The sequence below is a fragment of the Dendropsophus ebraccatus genome, chromosome 9 (assembly GCF_027789765.1).
Source record: "Dendropsophus ebraccatus isolate aDenEbr1 chromosome 9, aDenEbr1.pat, whole genome shotgun sequence".
Classification (NCBI taxonomy): Eukaryota; Metazoa; Chordata; class Amphibia; order Anura; family Hylidae; genus Dendropsophus; species Dendropsophus ebraccatus.
Window position 1 is genome coordinate 32725819 of NC_091462.1, and position 24809 is coordinate 32750627.

General features: G+C 43.0%; 1 protein-coding gene across 3 annotated transcripts in view; it reads right to left on the reverse strand.

Moving 5' to 3' along the window:
* Nucleotides 1-24809, reverse strand: part of TLK1 (tousled like kinase 1) — a 198855-nt gene that overhangs the window by 19296 nt on the left and 154750 nt on the right. For 2 of the 3 annotated variants that reach the window (XM_069982895.1, XM_069982896.1), the window contains 9 exons: nt 22710-22781; nt 21853-21928; nt 16096-16142; nt 15892-15987; nt 14511-14600; nt 10956-11048; nt 6473-6583; nt 4395-4531; nt 3394-3582 (listed from right to left, as the gene is read on the reverse strand). In XM_069982895.1, coding sequence (XP_069838996.1) covers nt 3394-3582; nt 4395-4531; nt 6473-6583; nt 10956-11048; nt 14511-14600; nt 15892-15987; nt 16096-16142; nt 21853-21928; nt 22710-22781 — 911 coding nt within the window. The remainder of the gene's footprint in view (nt 1-3393; nt 3583-4394; nt 4532-6472; nt 6584-10955; nt 11049-14510; nt 14601-15891; nt 15988-16095; nt 16143-21852; nt 21929-22709; nt 22782-24809) is intronic. The other variant, XM_069982897.1, reaches the window with a different exon arrangement.

The window sequence follows — 24809 nt, forward strand, 5'->3', positions numbered from 1 at the left end:
ATGTAGCAGAGGGTTCTGCTCAGAGCACAGATACGCCGCCTGATAGCGGGTAATGTGTCTGTTTCCGTCCTACTTGTGACACCATGTAGCAGAAGGATCTCTCTGAGGGCACAGAAACACTATCTGATGGGGAATGTGTCTATGTGCATGTGGTTGTATATATGTATTAATGTAATTGTATATATATAAAATCTGACACAGAGGGGTCAACCAGCACCAAAAATGCTGGATCTGCTGCCTAAGTTTCTGGAACAGTGCAAGGAACCTAGGACATAATAAAACCTGATGCAAGCCATTTTCCTATATGTAATGGTGTAATTATCACTTCCACCAGTAGGTGGCAGGAGAGATGCATTGTGTCCCAGGCTGCTGGAATAGAGAGCAGTGTGTGTGGTAGCTCCATCAGGAGACCACACACATACACACATGTGGCAGGGGGAGGGGGGAAGCAGCATCCCTCAGTGCAGGCTCCAGAGAGAGCCATAAGGGGGGATGCCGCGGTCCGCGCTGCACCCGAAAAGGGGCGGGGCCTACCGGGAGGGGGAGGGGCATCCTACAGTGAAGGCTCCAGAGCCACAAGACTAAGGTGGGATGCTGCGGGCCGCCTGGTTCCCGAAAGGGGGCGGGGCCTACCGGGAGGGGGAGGAGCATTTCAGTGCAGGCTCCACAACTTGTAAGGCGGCAATTCTCCGGCTTGCGCGGCACCCGGAAGAGGCGGGGCCTACCGGAGGAGGCGGGGCCTCCCCAGCGCAGGCTCCAGTGAGCCAAACATAATAAAAAGGAATGAAGTGGGCCGTGCAACGCCCGAAAGGGGGCGGGGCAAACCGGGAGGGGCGGAGGCAGCCCAGTGTGTACTCTGGAGAGCCACAATAGAGGAGGATGCCGCGGCACCCGGTAAGGGGCGGGGCTTAGGGAAAAAGGGGCGGAGCATCCTTTAGTATGGTCTCTAGAGCCACATGAAAGGAAAAGTGCGGGAAACTGCGGCCTGCGCAGCACCCAGTCAGGGGAGGGACATCCCTCACAGTGCGCCCCATGGCACCCAGAGAGGCACAAATAAAAATAAAATGGTGGAGGGGCTGGGCTGCTACTGACTGAGGGGAGACCCTGAAAATGTCAGGAGAGGAGCATCTGCCTGGGGAGGGCTGCAAGTGACTGGAGAGGGAGAGTTGCCGATGGGAATAAAATGGCGGCCTGGGAGGGTGGGCAGGGGGAATATACTCACCAGGTAGGAGCCCATACTCACCATTGCTGTCTTCAGCCGGTGGGTGCCTCACCTTAACGCGCCAAGCTTTGGGGGGCCAGGCGGGAAGGGGCTGTGCGGATACAGAGTCCGCAGAAAGGCGACCAGATAGTCAGACTGATCTGGGGCCCTGGTGTCACGTTGCCGGCCGGTGGCGACCGAGGGGTCACAGCCCATTTACATTTATGGTCTGTTCCCTGGTCGCATAGTGGGGGGATCAGGGTGAGTTTTAGATAACCCACCGTGCCCAAGAATCCATAGGACCTAGAAGGAAAAAGAAAATCTAACTAACTAAACATAAAGGAAGAAACTGGTCTGGAGAACCCAGACCTGTGTCTGCCTCCTACTGACACTAAGCTAAACTGGTTTAGCTCAGTGCCTGTGGGCGGGTATATCCTGCTCAGGAGGAGTCACTTCCTTTGTTTCTCTTAGTGTCAGCGCCTCCTAGTGGCAGCAGCCTATACCCATGGTATCTGTGTCCCCCAATAAGACGCACGAGAAAGTTTAAAATACCCCCTTGCCCATTGTAAAAATAAAAATATTAAACAATTGTCCAATCTACTAGAATATAACATTATTATTTCCGCACGGTAAACGAAAAAAAAAAAAACAAAAAAAACACACATCAGGATTGCTGATTTTCATAAATTATATATCAGAAAATTAAAAGTGATCGAAATTTTTCTGTTACTCCAATATATTAATAAAAACTAGAGATCATGGCGCAGAAAATGACACCCAGACCTTTAGGTGGAAACATAAAAGCGCTATGGCTCTTAGAAGGTAAGGAGGAACATTGCATTAATTTGGCCCGGACATTTGTGCATCAAAGGGCTCTGTCTTGAAGGGGTTAAAAATCAACTGTAAAATGCTAATAGCCAGAGTATGATCAGGCAACATTTTATCTGCCATATTGTATGTATGATCATAAGCAAATCCAAAAAGTCTCAGCAGCACAAGACAACCAAGTGTGGGTGCTCTTCTCACCAAACCGGACCCAGGTCCGAAAGAAATTCCAAGTAACATGAAGGAGACAGCACATCCAGAGTGAAGACACTTTTATTTACACCAGTGCAACAATTCGGCTCATTGTGTAGCTTCTCACTGCCTGAGAAAGGCTACACTTTGAGCCGAAACGTTGCACTTGTGTCATTAAAAAAGTGTCTTCACTCTGGAAGTGCGGTCTCCTTCGTGTTACCCATTATCATCAGCATTTACATATGCACTCACTCACCTTCTATAAATATGTCACTAACAGCAATATATCATATTAGTGCTTCTGTGTTTATTGTGACTGATGATATATGCTGTACGTATGATAAGCAACGTATCATTGGTGCAGATACATGGCTCCAACCATACAAATGAGGCGGTGCATGTCGCGAAGATCATGTGCATGATAAAGCCCATATGCACACAATGTCCCATAGCTGCCCTCTTTTTGATATCACCGACTGGCATGGCTTTAATTACACAAGAAAGCATCATGACCGGCGGCCATACTGATTGCAGCTTTCGTACACGACATTATAGGATGGAATAAATAAAATGTATCGACAGTGTTAGGGTAGCTTCACACGGGCGGGCTCGCAGCGAGATTCTCGCTGCGAGCCCGGCAGGTCCTGTCAGTTTCCATAAACTACATACTTGCTGCGGACCGCAGCGAGTATGTAATTGTACCGCGCTTAACCCCTTCTACTCCCGCCGGCTCCCCCGCTGTAAGCAGCATACATTACCTGTCCTTGCTGCACGGGTCCGGCGTCCTGCTCTCCCGCCCGGCCAATCAGTGGCTGCGGCTGGGCAACACACTAATTGGCCGGACGGGAGAGCAGGACGCCGGACCCGAGCAGCAAGGACAGGTAATGTATGCTGCTTACAGCGGGGGAGCCGGCGGGAGTAGAAGGGGTTAAGCGCGGTACAATTACATACTCGCTGCGGTCCGCAGCAAGTATGTAGTTTATGGGAACTGACAGGACCTGCCGGGCTCGCAGCGAGAATCTCACTGCGAGCCCGCCCGTGTGAAGCTACCCTTAAGTTATTTTTATATTCATATTCAGACAAACTTCGAAATATACTCCTCCCCCCCAAAAAAAAAAACAACTTAGCTTTACTGTTCCTTCTATTGACTAAACACACAAGAGACAAAAACTTACAATTGGGGTAAACTAGGTTTCACAAAGGGGTCATTTTCTGCCCCATTGACGGCTTTGTTTTTCCTCTGCTTTGGTTCAGAATTGGAGGATGGGGTCTGGGCACTATTTGCAGATGGCGGTTTTCTTTTGGCCAGCTGCTTCCTCTGTCGTTCAATATCTTCCCTCTGCTGATTTACCCATTCCTGTTGTCTGTAAAAACGGCCATAGAAACGGACATATAAACATAGATAGACGCATATCAAAAGAGTCAACTATATTATACCACGAAATCTACAAACTAACAGCTACCTTTTCAACTGTATTGTACCCATACATGACTAACTCTGCACCTCTACTTAACACCATATGGAATCATGCATAATAGCCCATATGGGGTCAGTAGAGCCATCTTCAAATCTATACACAGTGCAGGATAGTACTGTACTTCAGTCACAAGCATGAAGCCTTAGACCTGTGACCCCCAAGCTGTTGCAAAACCACAATTACCAGCATGCCTGACAGGCAAAGACCAGGAGTTGTTGTTTTGTAACAGCTTGAGAGCCAAAGGTTGGGGATCAGAGTTATCAAAAAAGTTTGCAAAAAGTTTTCTTTGTGCCTCTTGTACTCTGTAAAGAACATTTAAGAGGGGGGACACCCTTGAAAAGTAGTGTAAAAGGACCACCTTATAACGAAGCTCGAATATGTTACATATCCCTCTTTTAGGTTTACAGTAGACAAATAAAACAAGGAACCAGATGCAGATATGTGGATACTAGGAGGACAGACTGTCAAGCTGCATTTTGGACCGATTCTGACGAGTGCTAAGCTGGTAACCGATGATGACTTTAACATGAATATCCTAGAGGCTTTCCTGAAACTAATTTAATATGCCACGTTGAATATTTCTTTGCGAAAAGCCTCAGATAGAACTTTCCTTGGCGGATCTTTCCTGCCAGTAAAACATAATGACATCATCTGGCTCGCGAGTGATAATTCTAGAAATTCCATAACAATACACTAACTTGACAAGGTTTTGAAAAGCAAATCCATCTGTCCATTGTTCAGTAAAGGAGGCCCCGTGCCGGACGGTGGTGAAGTGTCCCAGCCGCAATCTGTCCTGCATGCTCTTCTCTCTGCTCGCAAGCTTCTCCTGAGTGCTCTGGATTTAAAAAACAAGACACATAATACTTACTCTGGTATTCAGTTACAACTATGTGCACAGAATGGAGGGACACATCATCAAATAAGGGATGGGAAATTAAAGGGGTACTCCCCTTATATAGATTTACTTCTATTTAAAAATCTCCAGTATTCCCATACTTGGCTGATGCATATCCTGCAGGAAGTGGTGTATTCTTTCCAGTATAAGGGCATACTGCCACTTTGTAAGACACCAACCTTTCTGTGACCCAGCCAGGTCACAGAACGGCTGGTGTCAGAGAAGATCATCCCGGCTGGTACTGCAGTAACGGCCGGATGATCTTCACTCTTGATGAATAAGGATGCAGGTGCATCCGTGCGCGCCTGCATCCCAATCCGCCACTGCACACAATGGAGTGTGCGGCCGGAGCCTCACGCTCTATTGTGTGCACTGACAGGCTTTCTGCGGCTGCTATTCAGTGAATAGCGGCCACAGAAAACTGACAAGTCATTTTTTTGCGGCGCCGCTAGAGATCCCGACCGGAGTGTATACCATGTGTATACGCTCCGGCCGGGATTCCCTTAGCCTGCAGCACAATGTTCTGTATGAATCACGGTCATTGTTGCCAATGTACAACAACGGCCGTGATTAATACAGAACTTACGTTGTGTGAACATAGCCTGACACAGTGCTCTGTGCTGCCACCTCTGTCCATGTCAGGAACAGTTCCTGTCTCGGAAACAGGTGGCAGCAGAGAGCACTGTGTCAGACTGGAGAGAATACATGAATTCATGAATATTTTTTAACAGAAGTAAATTATAAATCTCTAACTTTCCGAAACCAGTAGATCTGAAAGAAAGATATTTTTGCCAGAGTACCCCTTTAAAGTGGTTACATGGCATCTCTCTTTTTTAGCCAATCTGACAGCAGATATGGAGAAGTTCCGCTGTGGCTACTGTATATAAAGAATCATGAATGATTCCTGTTTATCAGCATAGCACACATGCGTGAGACCTGTCTGGTGTCAGATGGTTGCTGCTTAGTGAGAAGCAGTGTGTCTCCATGCCCATTGCCACATTAGGCAGAAGAGAAAGGCATCATAAAATACCTTCTCAGGGGGAATCTGTCAGCTCTCTAGCATGCTGATAAAACAAACGGTCTCTGTCTCTTAGCTGATGGCTGTTTTCAAAGTTATAAAACCATGCTTTACTTCTAAGCTTGTCGTAGAGGCCGTGCTGAGCTGCAGCATGCATGCCTCCTCCATGCCCCAGATGAGTGATGCACTAGGCAATAAAAGCCAAATCCTGTTTTTCAGTCATGTAGGGAAGGAAGGCTGTCCGCTCTCTGCCATGTCTGCAGCACGATATAGAGCTGACAGATTCCCTATAGCTATATAACAGTTATCCTATATTTAGAGGGGATGGTTTATAAAAATCAGGCCCACCAGTAGTTATACAGCAGATAAAATGGAGTTTACTAACCCAGCCGAGTCTAGGAGACCGCAATATGTCCATACAGAAATAAAAAAGCATAGTAGTTATCACAGACGTAAGGCGTAAAGTAGTGATCCCAGGTCTGCAAATCTGTGCTGACCCCACATCACAATCCATGTGTTACAGGTGGAGTCTGCAGTAAACTCACTGCGTATTTCTCCCCCATATACAGAATATTTAAGTCTGCTTCATTTCGGCAATGGCAGTCCTGTCTGGCAGCTTTTCTGGAGACGTTTCTCAGACCTCAATCACACACCTGTAATGCTTCTGCATGTGTCCATATTCCAGCGTAGACCCCGTAAATGTTCAAGTGAACCAAACTGAGATTACCATAGGGTTTCAGTCTGGTTCACTTAGACATCGAAGAGTCCAGGTTTTGAGGCCATAACAGGGAAGTTACAATGCAGCAGCATCACAGTTGTCTGAATACGGCCTCATAGCTCTTTTTGTATGGATAAGAACTCACCTTTTCAATAAGAAGTTTTTTGCTCATTGAAATACATTTATTTAACCTTTCTTTGTACTTTTCGAGAATTTTTTGCTGTTCATCTATTTGCCGTCGAAGATCACAGTTTGTCTGAAAATGGAGAAGAAAAGATTACAAAAATACTACAAGGTAACGGGTTAATTTTTTCTATTTAAACGCATTATATCAGTCTGATACTGAGTTTTATTCCGTCTACTGAGTAAGTGTAACTACATTACATACATACTACATTACATTATACTAACCCCTGTTTCCCGGCTCTGCATTCTCCATACACACCACAGGGCTTCCCTTCGGCTTCTCTATTCCATCCTGTTGCATTTATTGGTCACAGTCAGCCATGGCGGTGACTAGTGTTGTGATACCAGAGCACTCCTCAGACACCGAATGTTTCACATTGGACCAAGCCATTTAATAGCAGATTTGGTTAAAGGGAACCAATCAGCCAGTTTTGCTGATATGGTTCCCTGCATTGCTGGATAAAGCTACTTTTCAGCTTGCAGGACATACTATCCGCGGCTGCAGCAGCTTTATCACGGTGAAAAAGCAGTTTAATAACCCGGGGGCGCGTCAGGCAGAAACGGGGAGGTAGTCATCTGGGCGGCTCCCTGTCCATGGCAGAGAGGTCCGTTACTGGCCTCTCTGTCTGTCAATCAGGCAGACCTTGACATATAAAGCAAAGCCCAACATAAACTACCTAAAAAGGAGGCCAAGATGACACGCTCTTGGCGTTTGACGGGTAACATGATCAATGATATGTTCTATGACATCTCCCAGTGGATAGGGTAACTGAATCTTGTGGATGCAGCCTGAACTTTAGGACATATTGCAAAGCCCAATGCATAGTGTAAGCGAGTGCCGATCTGCTAGATTGGCGCTCACTTACTGCGTCTATTTTTTTATCGATGTCTGTGATGCCCTTGCCCTATGTGTAAAATTATAAGTGTTATACATATCTGTCCACGCTCCCCAGCGTTCTCGTCTCTACAGTGACAGGTCTCTCAGCCAATGACTGGCCACAGAGCTGTCCCATCTCAGTCAGTGTTTGGCTAAGCGGCCTGTCACTTCAGAGGCCGGCTCAGAAGTTCCAGCGGTGGCTGCGGGGAGTGGTTAGAAGTGAGAAGAACACCAGACAGTGTGGACAGGTATGTATGAAGTTTATTATTTTTAGGATGATATAATTTTATAATTTAATGCGATGTGCGCCCAGCGGATATTTTTTAAGCATGAGTAAACAACACAATCAGCTGCTAATCGCTTTGATCAGCTAATTGTTGTCTTTATTACACAGCCTATATGTATGATATTGCTACAGTTCAGTCTCCAGTATATATGACCCTTAGCCATACAGATGGTCCTAAAGATGGCCTTAGACACAAACAATAGCATTTTATTTTATTTGTTACCATCTAAGGCTGCGTTCACACTACGTATATTTCAGTCAGTATCGCAACCAAAACCAGGAGTGGATTAAAAACACAGAAAGGATCTGTTCACACAATGGTGAAATTGAGTGGATGGCCGCCATATAACAGTAAATAACTGCCATTATTTCAATATAACAGCCGTTGTTCTAAAATAACAGCAAATATTTGCCATTATATGGCAGCCATCCACTCAATTTCAACATTGTGTGAACAGACCCTTTCTGTGTTTTTAATCCACTCCTGGTTTTGGTTGCAATACTGACTGAAATATACTGACTGAAATATACATATACTGACTGAAATATACGTAGTGTGAACGCAGCCCAATGTTGTTACCATCCTTCAGCGAGTTACTCTATATACTGGTGGCTGAACTGTAGCAATAGCATACATTATAATAAGCTCACATCACCATCATAGCTAATGAAAGCCAATAGCTGATTGTAGGTTGGTGTTGAGATTTCCTACAGGTTAAGGCCTCACACTGCTTTAAAGGACTAGAAAGAAAAACTGGAAGCAAGGCCGGAAGCCATTTAGTAGAAGGAACTTTCCATGTATATGAGGGTCTTTTGTCTCTCCCAGAGCCCATTACAATTCATCTGGTGCTGCCGGGAGCACAAATACCCAGTAATCCTCCCTGAGACAATCTGGATCTAAACTGTTAGCATCTACTGTCAATTTACGCCTATTTATCTCTGCAATAGTTATTTATAGAGGATGGCCGGCTGGTTATTTATAGGAGAACTATTCTATGAGATGTATAGCAGTCCGGGATTAGCTGCACCGACTGCTACAAAAAGCAATATTCTATCCAGCGCTCCACGATGTGAAGGAATCAGAACATGGCTGAAACCGTCAAGGACAATACAAGGACTCGGAGCTGATGTAAAACAATACAGGGATCATGTGGAGATCTAAATCCAGCAGTAACAAGACACGGGTGAAAAATGCTCCCAAGAACACACAGGCCCAGATTTATGAATCAGATTTGCCCATAGCAACCAATCACATTTCTCTGGTAAAATGAAAGCAATGGTTGCTATGGGAAAATTAGACCATTTTTGTCCTGATAAATGTGGGCCACAGTATAAAAGTAGTATTTCGGGGATTTTTTTGCTCAGGGCACAGTTAACTAGAAAAATTACACCCCACAGGCTTCTTCACTGTTATCTCTGTCGGCCCCTGCTGCAATGTACTTTTTGTCTGTGTCGCACAAGGATCTTCTCTCTCAGCCAGTGTCCTTGTGTCACACAGACCCAAGGAAGTATAGACCAGCAGGGGCAGACACAAAAATGATGGTGGCGGCAGAGAAGTGTAAGAAATTTTTTTTCTATGGAACTGAAACAATGGGTACCCCACTTACGATGTACCCAGGGAACAATTTTTAAAAAATTATGTGGAGTGTCCCTTTAATCAAGAGCAACTGTGACAGAAAGGATAACCCCTTTACTAATATCAACTTAATTTTTTGCTTTCCAGGTGTTACTGCTGATAATCCATCAATTTTTGGCATCTATTGAACTCACACATAAGCTCCATTCACTTCAATGAAACTTAGTTGCAAAGCCACATCAAAAGTGGGGAAAAAAGTGGTTCTGTTTTCTTGAAGAGCAGCCATGTAGTTCTTAGCCTTAAAGGAGAAGTCAGGCGATTATTTTTATTAAAATATTGTACTGCCCCCCAAAATTATACAAATCACCAACATACACTTATTAGAAATGCTTATAAAGTGCTTTTTTTCCCCTGCACTTAGTACTGCATCAAGGCTTCACTGCCTGGATAATATAGTGATGTCACTTCCTGGATAACATGGTGATGTCACGACCCAACTCCCAGAGCTGTGCGGGCTGTGGCTGCTGGAGAGGATGATGGCAGGGGGATGCTCAGTGTCCCTCCAATGCCCTGTGTCCCTCAGTGTCCCCCTGCCATCATCCTCTCCAGCAGCCACAGCCCGCACAGATCTGGGAGTCTGGTCGTGACATCACCATTTTTTCCAGGAAGTGAAGTCTTGATGCAGTGGTAAGTGCAGGAAAAAAAACACTTTATAAGCATTTCCCGTAATAAGTGTATTTTGGTGATTTGTATAACTTTTGGGGGTCAGTACAATACTTTAATAAAAAATTTTCGCCAGACTTCTCCTTTAATAACCCCTTTTTTAAAGGGAACCTGTCATATTAAAAATACAATTCTATTTGCAGGAAAAGTTTCAGGAGAACCTATCATTTATTCATATGAATCTCTGCTCATTCTTAAATAAATAGTCATGTGGGCGGTCCTACACAGTGACTGACAGCCATCTGTGTATAAGTGTATGATATAGGAATTGCCCACATGACTTCTTAGCCCAGAATGAGCAGATATTTAGATGATGTGACAAGTTATCCTGGAATCTTTCCCACAAACACATATTTAATCTGCGCAGCTCACCCTGCTCTATAACATGAGGCCTACAAATTAAACAGCATTTTCAATGTGACAGGTTCTCTTTAATCCAGGATAAGCCCCAGGCATGCCCAGTACTCTTCAGAGAGCTTAGCAATTGAAGGATTATCCATAATAGCTGAATCAAGACTTTTTTCTATCTTATCTGGGTACAAGGTGTGTATGTGTATATTAGCACATATATCTGGTTTTATCTTCCTCATATGGAAGCTACACCAGATGTCCTTAATACACATTATTAGGGATAATAACTTCTCATTAAGAAAGGCTCAAGCATCATCTGTGCTCATATAAATCTATACTCACTACCATTAGTCATGTGAGTGAACAGTAGTCACTTGCTTGTCATGTGATAAGTCACTTTAAGAGAACGGTCATCACAGGCGTTACTACATACCATTAGGACATGCAATCAATGTTAATGTTACATTGACATATAAGGGGTTAGTGGCTGTTGCATTGGCAACAGAAGGTTGTACGCTGTTAATAGAACTCAATTACACAAATGTACAAGTCATCCGACATGTCCACATACATTTGTAGCGCTGTCTCCATAGAGTAATTTTAATTCTTTCAGAATGTTCATTACTCACCCTGAGCAAATCATCTATTCTGCCTTCTTTTTTTTCCAGATCCTGGTTTTTATTACTTTCTAGGGCAGCAAGCTTCAGCATCGTGAGATCAGTCTGCATGACATAGAAAGAATGTTACCTTCAGACTAATATATAGCCAGTCTATGTATCTATAGGCACACACACATATACTGTATATATAGATTCAATTAGTTAGCACATGAGTCAACAGTGCAACCCGTCAGGTTAAACATGAAGCATGTGTCATACCCTAGGACAGGGAATGAATGGATAAAAACAGCACCGGGTTTACCCGATCCGTCTACTGGTCACCAGAGTGTCTAAATGAAAAATTTACCCTGTATCTATTCATATGAAAAATAGTCTATGAGTTTTATTATGTGTAACAATAATTATCTTACGCTTACATGTAGTACATGATCAGTAGTTTTGGCCAAAACGAAAGTGGATATAAAACAGAGAAAAAAGTGCAAATCTTTCTATTATAGTTGGCTAAAATACCGAGCAAAATGAGAACCAAATACTACATGCCTGGCCTAATACTTACATTACCTGCCATATTACTGACCCAGCAACCACTACTGCTTAGGCAAAGTACAGCCTGACTTCCTGTATTACAGTGATTTCTTTTGTATACACATTATTGATGACACTAAAAGGAGGTTGATTAATCCATACAGCTAAACTAAAGGGGTGTGTTCACATGTTCAGGAATTCAGAAACTATATATATTTTTTTTTAAATTGAAAGGACATAAATTAGTGTTAAATGGGCGCTTTCCCTTTAAAAAACTTGGCTTCTTGCGCTTTTTGCGAACGATTACACATTCAATCTAGTGGTAATGTGAACGATAACGATTATTTTGCGGTCGTTACATGATCGTTAAAACGTTCGCCAGGATTTTTAGACCTACTTTTTAGACACATTTTACGAACGATTTAACGATTTCTAATTCAACAAAACGATTAGCGAATTATCGTTGGAAGACAAACGATTTTTTTTCAACATGTTGAAAACCTTTTGAGAATGATTCAACGACCATTTTGCTCGAGTCGATCGTTTTCATCAATTCAACGGAACGATTATCGTTAACGAGCGGTTGTTTGAGCGAGTTTATGAACGATAATCGTTCCGTGGAATAGGGCCATTAGGGTCCATTTACACAGAAAGATTATCTGACAGATTTTCTGCCAAAGATTTAAAGCCAAAGGGCCCTATTCCACCGGACGATTATCGTTCAGATTATCGTTAAATCGTTCGAATCTAAACGATAATCGTTCGGTTGAAATGCAGTAACGATTAACGACCGAACGAGAAATCGTTGATCGCTTTATAAGACCTGGACCTATTTTTATCGTTGCTCGTTCGCAAAACGTTCGCAAATCGTTCACATTGAATAAGACATCGTTCGGTCGTTCGCAATAGATACGAACGCAATAGCGAATAAATACGGAAGAAGAAACGATCGCAATTACGATCATAAGTAACAATTATCGTTCCATGGAAATGAGTGAACGTTTTCAGGTCTTTCGCAATAGCGGTCGTTTGAGATCGTTAATCGTTAACGATTATGCTAACGATAATCATCCGGTGGAATAGGGCCCTTAGTCAGGAATGGATTTGAAAAGAGGAGAAATCTCAGGCTTTCCCTTATGACCTGATCTCTGTTTATAGTCTGTTTCTGGCTTTGGCTTCAAATCTTTGGCATATAATCTGTCAGATAATCTTTGTGTAAATGGACCCTTAGGGCCGTATTACACCAAAAGATGTCTGACAGATTATCGGATCGATTTTTTTCAGCCAAAGCCAGGAATGGATTTGAAAAGAGGAGAAATCTCAGTCTTAGGGTCCTATTACACTGAGCGATTTTTAACAATTAACGACTAACGATAAACGATCGCAAACAAGATTTTTTATTGTTAACCTGAAATCGTTCACCATATTACAAAGAACAATACGATCGTTACTATGATCATTATTGCAATCGTTACTACAATCGTTTATTCCTTCTGATTCCAGAAAAACAATGAACAATGTGCAGACGATTAGTGAAAAAACGCGAAACTTGAGCAAACGAACGTGGAATTACAGCGAACGATTAACGATAAATTTTAGGTTCAGATCTAAATCAACGATCAACATATTAACGATTTTTCGATCGTTGCCTGAAATTACACAGAACGACTATCGTTTAAGTTCGAACGATTTAATGATTTTTCGCACGATAATCGTCCCGTGTAATAGGGTCCTTATCTTTACGATATCTTCTCTGTTTATAGTCCATTCCTGGCTTTGGCTGAAAAAAAATCTGTCAGATAATCTGTCAGACATCTTTTGGCGTAATAGTGTCCTTAGGGCCCTATTCCACGGGCCGAGGTGGGCCCAATCAACAATGTAAACGGGCGCCAATCTGCTAGATCGCTGCTCGTTTACTGGACCTATTCCACGGCCCGATGATCGTTGAGCGAGGGCTGCAAGGACATGGTTACCAATGGACTTGCAGCCCTTTCAGCATACATTACCTGTCAGGTCTTCTCCTCCGCTCTGTCTTCCTCCCTGGGTCCCGCGCGCTCTCAGGTCTTTCAGGTTTTTCGCAATAGCGGTCGTTTGGATCATTTATCGTTAACGATTATGAGAACAATAATCATCCCGTGGAATAGGGCCCTAAGGGCCCTATTACACGGAGTAATAATCTGCTGAATCAGGCCGATTTGGCAGATTATAGCTCTGCGTAATAAAGACAACAATCATCGGCTGATCGTGTCTTTTGGACCTGACTAAAAGTTATTGGTCGATGCATGGCAGACGACTGATGACTGTGTTTAAAAAAAAAAAAAAGTGTATACATACCTCTCCATCACTAGCAATAGATATACAGCCCTCGTTGCACAAGCTGTGTAACAGGCTCAGTAAGCGAGCGCTGATCTAGCAGATAAGTCTAGCCATAAGTCTATGGGCCCATCACTTTAAGTGAGGCGGGGAGATAAGCACTTACGCCATTTGCTCCTTGCCGCTGGTTCTAGTGATCAGTGGAGGTCTGAACACTCAGACCCTGACCAATAAAACATATAAAGGTCAAAAGGTTGTGTGTTTTTTTTCGACTTTGCAAGTGACAGGTACATTCCTCAGTTTTATCGAGTTTCGGCTTAAAAAAAAAAAAAAGAAAAACTAATGGATCCGCAGCGAGATACACTTATGGGCAGACAAACTTGAAGCGGGATGCACATCCTGCTATGAGTATGTCAGCAGCCGCCCCTTTAATTTTAAGATGTAACTTTAATTTTTGCATTGACCTAGCTCATATAAAAGTGATCAGTGGAGGTCTGATTTATTTTTAAATGACAGGTTGTATCCAATATTCAGTGTGCCATGATAACGTATTGGAAAAAAAACGGCAAGAACAAAGCCGGCACCTTCTGCACATGGTCAGCTTCAACTCCAGGGTCTATGCTATACCCCCACCGTGCACATCTGGCGTAAATGCCATAAAGAGGTTATACTGTTACAATGTAATAAATAACAAAGAACATATTTAAACTGAAAAAGAATACTCACTTGAATTAGTTTGTAAGATAACTGCTTTGTAGGTGTCATAAGATGGTCCCCAAACGCTAATGCAGTAGGTGAAGGACTGTTCTGTCGAACCTTCAACAAAATGAAAGTTAAGTAAACGTGTGTAGGATTTATTTGGCAGCAGTGTAAGGAAATAATCGTACAGATCACATACAAGCAATGGTGGAGTAGTTCATGCAGTATCACCACTATGTCGCTGCACTCCTATGCAGAAGGTTTGAAACTGAATGGGATTTTATCTACACATGGGTTACTATCATCCCTATTCAGATGAACTGGACAGTTACCCAAAGTTCTGTAAGAAATTAGCTGTTTGTGATTATGCACTTAAAGGGCTTATAAGATCACAAAAAAAAAAAAAATCTTTCTTTCAACTTTCAACTTTCTTGCAAAAACAGCATCATTCCTGTCCTCAGGTCAGGAGAGGTGCAGTTTCTGAAACAAAGCGGCCAACAAACAAAGCCTCTCATTGACTTTGATGGGAGATGGTGAATCATGTGAAATAATAAGAAATGTCGTCACTTATTTCTGTGTAGGTCTACTCTAAAGTTCCCAATGAAGTCAATGGGAGCTTTAGGAAAACAAATCTCGCCATGCTGAATGCAGCTTGGGTGAAAACCTTCTTTGTGTCCAGCACTGCACCACGGCTCTCTTCGTGTGAACACGCCCTAAGGGCGCCAATGGAAATATCTGACTCTCTAGCATAGTTTAGTAACGAATTCCAATGCTGCTGCGTGTGAACAATAGAGCAAATTAACAAGTGTAAAAGAGAAAGTCTCTGTTGCCATTAGCGACCAATCACAGAGTGGCTTTCATTTTACCAGAGCAGCTTAGAAATTAAACTGGGCTCTGATAGGTTGCTATGGGCAACCAGGCAGGTTTTAATAATTGAGGCCTACCTCAATGAGACACATGTATCCATTGTGCTGTCTTATTAAAACTTCTAGAAGTGGGGTGTCAAAACTGTCTACCTCCAGCTGCTGCAAAACTACAATTTCCATCATGCCTGAACAGCCAAAGCTTTAGCTCTGGCTGTCCAGGCATGATGGGAATTGTAGTTTTGCAGCAGCTGGAGGGAGGCGAGTTTGAAATCCTTGTTCTAAAAGTTTTAATAAGTGCAATGGATACATGTGTCTCATTAAGGTAGGCCTCAATTATTAAACCCTGCCTGGTTGCCCATAGCAACCTATCAGAGCCCAGTTTAATTTTCTAAGCTGCTCTGGTAAAATGAAAGCCACTCTGTGATTGAAAGCCACGCTGACATAGGTTTGACCTTAGGAGCCATGCAGAAATTTTTTTTGAAAAAAACAAAACACCCACACACCCACAAATCCCTATGACTACATATGGTGCCCAGACTCACAGAGGATGAAGGTGTGGAATGTGAATGGGAATTCTGTGGAGACCGTATTGATGGAGGTAGGCCTCTTACAGGACTGGAACCATTCCCAGCTTGATACTGAAAGACACAGAAAAAACGTCAGGGATATAGGCGACTAACAATGACAAATCAGAAAGTAATGTATATGGAGCAGAGGACTCCATAATACATTCCAATAAGTCTTACATCAAAATAGTCGCTAATCTTGTGACCTCGGTTCCCGCTGTTCTTTCCTATGGAAGAGAAAGCAAAAAATAAAAACAATAAATAAAATGTGTGTCACAGGCAGCATTTACTATTCTCTGAATAATGGCGTTTCACCTTGACTTTTCTTTACATTTGTTACATTGAAGTGTCTCTTTGTCCTTCATTGCAACCAGCTATTTGGCTGCACAAGGCTACTTAGTAATGTTACTTAATATTATACTTGGTAACTACTGTACTTGACCTTTCCAGTTAATATGGTACACTGAATATTTTCATCTATGACCCTGCTACACACTTTGTTTTTTTTAAGTAGAAAAAAAAAAGTAAAGAATTATATCAGAGACAGAAACAAGCCCATGTCAAGTTAATATGATACAAGCATGGAACCCGTTGGGTGTCATATGGTTACGTTTGCCACCAGACAGTGTCTCTCATGCCATGCAGAACGGGCAGAAGTGAAACTTTGGATATACACTTTATGTGACTAGCAGCCCCCGTGGGTCCAATTTTTTTCCCTAGAAAATCCCACAGATGCTCGATTACACTGAGCCATGTCCGCAGTATGGCCAGGGAGAATTATCCTGCGGATAGAGGTCACTGCCATCCAGGAATATAGATACACTGAAAGGGTGTAATTAGTCTGTACAATGTTTAGCGAAGTGGTACTTGTTATAGCATCAACCATATCAATGCCAGGACCAAAGGTTTACCAGGAGAACATTGGCCAGAGCAAAGTTCCATTCTCACGCTCATGTTAGTATTGACTTCACCTGTCAGTTGTCTTAAAGGGGTATTCCCATCTGGACCAGTTATGCCCTATCCACAGGTTAGGGCATAATTAAGGGTGTGTTCACACATTCAGATTTTCCAAAGTAATTCATGAAGCCAAAGCCAAAAACAGACTCTAAATAGAGAACAGGTCATTAAAGAAAGACTGAGATTTCTTCTCCTTTCAGATTTATTCCTGGGTTTGTTTTCACCAATTACAACCAAAAATCTGTACATGTGAACACACCATAAGAGATCACGGGAAGTCCAACCACTAGCGCCCCTAACAAGTATAGGGAAATACTTCAAATAATGTAAGGCAAACCCTTTATATACTGATATGACATACTGCCTTTCTTTCCATACCTGCATCACTTGCTGTACACGTGGGTATAAGACCTGCTGCTAAGTTCTAATAGAAAAGATTCTCAGCACTGGTCAATGGATGTGAGACAAAGCTGCCGGCAGCTGGAGGATGATTAGACAGAATATGACCGACATGGTGTCACCGTGATCAGACAGGAGCAGAAGTGCTGCCGGCGGCTGAATTACATAATGAGCGCGGATCCTGAAGAGCGTTTGTAAAATAAATTGGATCCACATCTATTTTTAATGCAGTTAAATGGCGTCCAAACCAGAGACGCTCAGAACCTATATTCTATTCTTCATCTCCGCATTAACTCGTCAAATTAATGTATCAATCTGAACGTGAAGTAAAAGCATTTAATGTCCCCTCTGGAGGCGGAGAATTACCTTCTCCATAGGTGGGCACCTTGATTCAGCTGCATAGCATAAACCACACATAATGTAGGAGATTACCTCTGGTTAAGAGACATTCTACATAAATTATCAGGTAATTGAATAATGGTGATTAATGGAATCACTTACATCAAGCAGCTGGAGTGATCACAGAACGCAGGGAGACAACGGGGGAACCTGACCTGTCTAGCAACCAATGAGCAGACTCCACACCACTCCAGCTCAATCTTCATCCTATTTCTAGCCTACTCACCTAGTGAAATCTGCAGCGCAGTAACTGAATGTACTTGAGAGACAGTCTATAAGATGGATATATGGAAAAATGTATATCATAAGGCCAAGCTGAATTGCAGATTTTCAATGCGCTCTCATGCAGGTTTTTTGACAGCTTAAAAAACTGGAACCTTTCATTTGTGTCTGTGCTTCCGTAACATAGTGCAAAGTGCGATAGAGGTTTTCTCAAGCTTCTGATCTGCAGCAAGCTGCAACACCAACCTCCTCGCTCCCTATCCCATCCATGTTCCTGGCATTATAGCTTGGAGCAGATCAGGGGCTTGTCTTCCTCCATACTGCTCAGATGCAATTGTCCTGGATGGTGAGAAGATGTGAATGGTGCAGAAATGCATGGTGAGGACATCTGTAGGGTTTTAACGGAGATCCATTCCATTTCCTGGAAAAGGTAACGAAATTGGATGTTACCACTGACTCCTAAGCGCTTGGTGGGATGTCTTCATCGCAGAGGTTGTTGGAGAAAATAGTATGGGATGATAGTTGCACTGGATGGTAACCATTTCATTTATGATGACACCAAGGGAATACCAGTCCACTCAAACGCCATACGCCTCTCCATCCAGCATCTCAGGAGCCATATACTGCAGTGTTCCATCATATCTGGTGGCTGTGCAGTCTCCAAGCATGTTCTTAAGGGCGAGACTGAAATCCGTCACGATGTTTTCAGGCTTTAGATCTCTGTGGATGACGCCTCTAGAATCGAGAAACTGGATGCCGCACACGTGCTCCTCTGCGTAGAATCTTACACTGGTGATGCTCAGCAGACCCTCTTCCTGTAGGAATTGACAGAAGACCCCACAGCCCACATATTCCAGTTCAAGTAGTACATGCATCTTGGTCTGGAATGCGAAGTCAACATAGACAAGGAAGGGGCTTCCAGATGCCAACTGTGGAACTCGGTGCTCCGTTGCTGATGATCTTGACAGCATACTTATGATGGGAAGAAGCTTCCTCAGCCAGGACAACCTTTCAAAAACTTCCCTGCCAGAACATGTGATGGAATGTCAGTCTCTCTAAGGTGGTTTGTTGAGACCCTGCTTCAACAGCAGGTTGGCAAAACACTGCTGTCCTCCGAATCTCTAGACATCTCAGTTGTCTTCATACTGGACAGCTTCATCATTGACGGTCAATGGCAAGATGGTACTTGGCCTCTTCAGTGCTTTGTTCCTTATTTTATCTTCTCTTGGTCCTCCACGATGTTCTGCCCAGCAGCTGATGAGTCAGAAATTCGTTTTCTTTAAGGTCCTCCTCTCCTCCTCGCAACAATCTCCTCTTCCCTCAAATCCATGTTGGGGCTTTCCTTCTTGTAAGCAGACATCTTTATCGTTGCCCATCACATTTTATCCTGGAGAATCACTTTAGTGAGCCCCCTATCTAAAATTCCTTCAGATTCCTATTTCTCCATAAAGACGTAAAAAAAAAAAACTCCCCTTAACCCTTAGACGACCCTGGACGTAGGGTTACGTCATGGAAGTCTGTCCCCAGACGACCCATGACGTAACCTTACGTCCTGGGTGTTTCTCCCGCTATGAAGCGTGCTCCGGAGCGGAGCGCGCTTCACAGCAGGTGGGGGCCGGCTGCAGTGAGCAGCCGGGACCTCACCGGTAATGACACGCTGCAGCGATCGCGTTGCCGCGTGTCATTAACCCCTTAAACGCCGCGACCCCGGCGTTTAAGTGTAAGTGACAGGGGGAGTCCCCTGTCACTTACCGATCGGGACCCCCGCAGTGTGACTGCGGGGATCCCGATCGTTGAAACGGACTGCCGGAGGTCTCTCACCTGCCTCCGTGCGGTCCGATCGGCGATCTGCTACACTGAGCCTGCACAGGCAGGCTCAATGAGCAGATCGCCGATAACACTGATCAATGCTATGCCTATGGCATAGCAATGATCAGTGTAAAAATCAAAGTAGTGAATGTAGAAGTCCCCCAAAGGGACTTCAAAAGTGTAAAAAAAAAAAGTTCAAATCACTATTACACTACCCCAAAGCCCCTCCCCCAATAAAAGTCTAAATCACCCCCCTTTCCCATTATATAAATAAAACATATAAAAATAAATAAATAGATAAACATATAATATACCGTAGCGTGCGTAATTGTCCGATCTATTAAAATATAACAAGCGTCATTGTGATCGGTTAGCGGCGTACACGAAAAGAGGGGAAAAAGTGCGCAGATTACTGATTTTATGTTACATTATATATTAAAAAAATCAATAAAAAGTGATCAAAACGTCCGATCTTCACAAATATGGTATTAATAAAAACTAGAGATCATGGCGGAAAAAATGACGCCCCATACAGCCCCGTAGGTGAAAAAATAAAACCCTTATAAGCGTCACAATAGGCCCATTTTATTAATATTTAATTGCCAAAAAAAAGGATTTCATTAAAAAATACATATATAACATTAGAGAATCTGTGTAACCTGCATATGGTTGTGTTCGGACTGACCTATAGAATAATAGTGTCATGTCGCTGTTACCATATAGTGCATTACGTAGACACAGGAACCCCCCAAACGTTACCATATTGCATTCTTATTTACGATTTCACCTATTTATATCTTCATAAATAATATATTTGGGATTCCATCATACATGTTATGGTAAAATGAATGACGCCATTACAAAGTACAACTATTCCTGTAAAAAACAAGCACTTACATGGCTTGTAGATAGAAAACTGAGAGTGCTAGAGCTCTTAGAAGGGGAGGAGGGGAAAACGAAAACACTAAGATCAAAATTTGCGCGGTCCACTGGGTCATTTTGGGCCTGGTCCTCAAAGGGTTAATATGGCCAATCTCTTAAATCACTTTCCACAGGTAGTGACTATGTTCACTCCATTTTCTGAGTGTATGCGTCAATTCTGCAGGACTCAATAGGATAACAGACCACCCTTTGAAGTCTTGCAAAAATAACATACACTGTCTGTAAGGAGCCAATGTACTCTATTGCCCTGTCAAGAGTATGCTGTGTTATATGTTAGCAGCCATGTTGTGCAAGCTGCCTATGTGCATAAAGGCAAGATATGAACACAGCCTTAGAAAGTTAAAAAAAAAACTGCATGGAGTACCTGATGGCATTGAGAAACACAGGATTTGCAGGGTATGTTTTGCACATATACTGGGAAAGTTCACAGTGCATTTGCTTAACATATACATATGGAACCATAGACCAGAAATATGCTAAAAGAAAACAAAAAACTTTCTTTTGTCATTAGCCAAAAGCTGGTACACTTTTTTTTTTTTTATTTACTGTATACAGCAGGCCACCAACCCACTGTTCTCTAAAAGCAGTGGTTTAGCTGGTGTATATAGCCAGTCTTAAAGGAGAACTCTGGGCTGGGGTGATTTTTGGCAGAGTGCTGAGGAGGAGGAAGGTAGTAACACGCTTTTACCTCTCCCGCTCCAGCACTGGTGCCGGTATCCGCCAGCTCTAGTCCCGGTTGCTTCTAGGTCTGAGTGGGGACATGGGATGTGACGTCTCAGTCCCGCTCTCCCAGTCACATGCACTACCCCCCACAGGCAAGCAGAGGATACGGCTGCCAAGAAAAGGGAGCGAACCTTCTCCCCTTTTTGTGGCATATGCCAGGGACGCATGTTGTCCCCCTATATCTCTATATATCTACATTATATCTTTACACAGTATACATCTGTCTTAGCACTGCTGTCAAGAATGGGAGGAAAGGAGCAACATATCAGGAGAGGGAGGCATGTCTGCTAAATGATTGTGTTTACAAAAATGTTTAACCTGGCAAAACCTACAAGTATAACTAGCTATACAATGAGGAGATAGGAATACCCCTTTAAAAGGTAAGATTCACAACAAACACACCACATAAGGATGTGTCATATAATGGAATACACTGTATGATATCAGGAAATCTCTGTTAATACCCAGATTCAATATTGACACTACCTTGACTGCATTCATTCTGATTCTCAGCTTTCCGCTTCCTCCCCCTTGAAGAGTCTGGTTGTTTCTTCTCTGGAGTCTGAAACATATGATCGAAAAAGAAAGAAGCTTTCACAATTAATTCAATAAACTGAAAACGTAATATGTGCTAGATGATATTTCTAAAGCAGAAAAAGATGGTGACAACCCTCGCCTTAGATAAACCAATGACACGACTGGTGCTCACCATATGGCCTAACATGGGGCACTTGGGGACAACCATTATTGGATAGCTGATTGTCTGACTGCCAGGACCCTACAGATCATATATTTATTATATATCCTGATAGGAGATACATTCTAGAGAATAATAAGTATAACCATCATCAGTACCGGGGCTCATACACACAAGTACTGGTCTATATAAACCCATATAGAGCCATAGTACGGCACCCAATAATACATATTCACAATTACAGATATGTATCATCACCTTCTTTTCAGTCTATAGACTATAGAACCCCTGGTTTGTTCTGATCAAGTTTTTTTCTCCACCCTTACATACTATGAACACATCGACGTGCACAATAATGAATGGCATGTGTCTTCTTAAATAGGTTTCCTATGATTAGAAAGTCCTGGCTCTTTAATACGCCCCCTCCTCCTGTAATCTGATGCATGAATGGCAGCCATCACAGACTGCGCTGAAATGTGATTAGAATCTATAAATACTCGGAATAAAAATTAGAAATGACAAGATTGTGTTGTGAGCACTTACTAACATTCTTCTCATTCCAGGAATAGGAAGATGAACAAATGCTAAGTATTATACATACACACACATCAGGGAACACAGTATCCCCCGCACACTGTAAACATACCTCTGACTCTTTGTCGCTTAAAGAACCCAGGCTCCCGAAGCTGTGGTTGGAGCTCTCATTGTTTGTTGAGGCCTGTTGAGCATACACAGGTAGGACAGAATAAACAACGTGAGCAAGGTACACATCATTCTAAAAAAAGAAGACAGTGTCACATCATGTACAAAAGAAGCAGAACTCTTATAAAATAATATATAAATATTTTTTTTTTCTTCCCTCTGCTTCTCATAGCTTCCTGCATGCCAGGATTTCACCTGTGGATACCTGGCATAGACAGCACCCTTTAAAGTCTGATGAATTTTTTTTTTATTAAAGTATTGTATTGCCCCCCCTAAAAGTTATACAAATCACCAATATACACTTATTATGGGAAATGCTTATAAAGTGCTTTTTTCCCTGCACTTGATGGCAGAGGGATGCTCAGTGTCCCTCCAGTGCCCTGTGTCCCTCAGTGTCCCCCTGCCATCATCCTCTCCAGCAGCCACAGCCCGCACAGCTCTGGGAGTCGGGTCGTGTCATCACTATGTTATCCAGGAAGTGACATCACCATTTTATCAAGGAAGTGAAGCCTTGATGCAGTAGTAAGTGCAGGAAAAAAAGCACTTTATAAGCATTTCCCGTAATAAGTGTATAGTGGAGATTTGTATAACTTTTGGGGGGCAATACAATAATTTAATAAAAATTTTCGCTAGACCTCCCCTTTAAGGTTACGTTCACATGTACCGGATCCGTTGCGGATCCCTGCCCAGTAAACTCTATGGGCAGACAAACTCGCAGCAGGATGCACATATAGATTTGTAATTTACTTTTTTTTTTTAAATCTCAAGTCTTCCCATACTTATCAGCTACTGTATGTCCTGCAGGAAAAGGGGATTTTTTACTCACCGTAAAATCATTTTCTCGTAGTCTTTATTGGGGACACAGACACCATGGGTTATCTTTCCAGTCTGACACAGTGCTCTCTGCTGCCACCTCTGTCCATGTCAGGAACTGTCCAGAGCAGCAGAAAATTCACATAGAAAACCTCTCCTGCTCTGGACAGTTCCTGTCTGGGACAGAGGTGGCAGCAGAGAGCACTGTGCCAGACTGGAAAGGAAACACAATTTCCCGCAGGACATACAACAGCTGCTGAGTATGTGAAAACTTGAGATTTTTAAATAGAATTAAATTACAAATCTATAAAACTTTTTGAAACCAGTTGATTTGAAAGAAAAAAAAAGATTTTCGCTGGACAACCTCTTTAATGGACCCCTTCAAAATGTTTCATTTTATTTTCCCCTACAGCTTTAAAACCGCTTTAAAGAGGTTATCCAGTCTGGTTATGGCGAATCATGGGGACAGATTAACAAGGCCGTGGTGCTGTCCCATCTCAGTCAGTGAGACACTGGTGACACCACAGGAATGCGGAGAGATGAGCATAGGCTCTTATTTATTTTATTAGATTTTTTTAATATACATAACAGCAAAATATCAAAAGTTGTCGGACAAACCCATTTACATGGCACAACTAATTCGAATGTTCAGGCCGCACAAACATTGTATCCTTTGTGCGGTCATTTAAATTCACTGCTATTGGCCACACATCTCAGGATGGTAAACAAAGATTTCCTATTACACAGCAGCACTCCTTCTGCCAATAACCGGCCTGTGTAAAAATCTCTACACATTCAAATATATCAGCTAAAGACCCGGTCTGCTCATTGGCTGACCGCATCTTTTGTGCAGGCGGTAAAATCTATTGCTATCAGCTGCACAACTCACTGTGTAAGCAGGATATGGGCTGTCGAAAGCGACACATTTAAATGGCCGCACAAACAATACAGCAATCGTTAGTGTGGCCCGGCCACATAATAAATTGTGCCTTCTAAAGGCATTGCACACGAGCTTGTGTCCTTGCACGACCCCATATCAGGCAATGTAAAAGGACCCTAAGGGCTTCTTAAAAAATCAGCCGTTTTCCCATTCCCCGGCCGATTGCTGACACCTTTACATGGCCCATTTATCAGCCACGCTTATTGCTGATAATCGGCCTTTAGCCAGAATATATAGAGAGAGTCTGTCAATCTGGAGGAGCGGCATGTCTTCGTATTACACAGCCAAGCT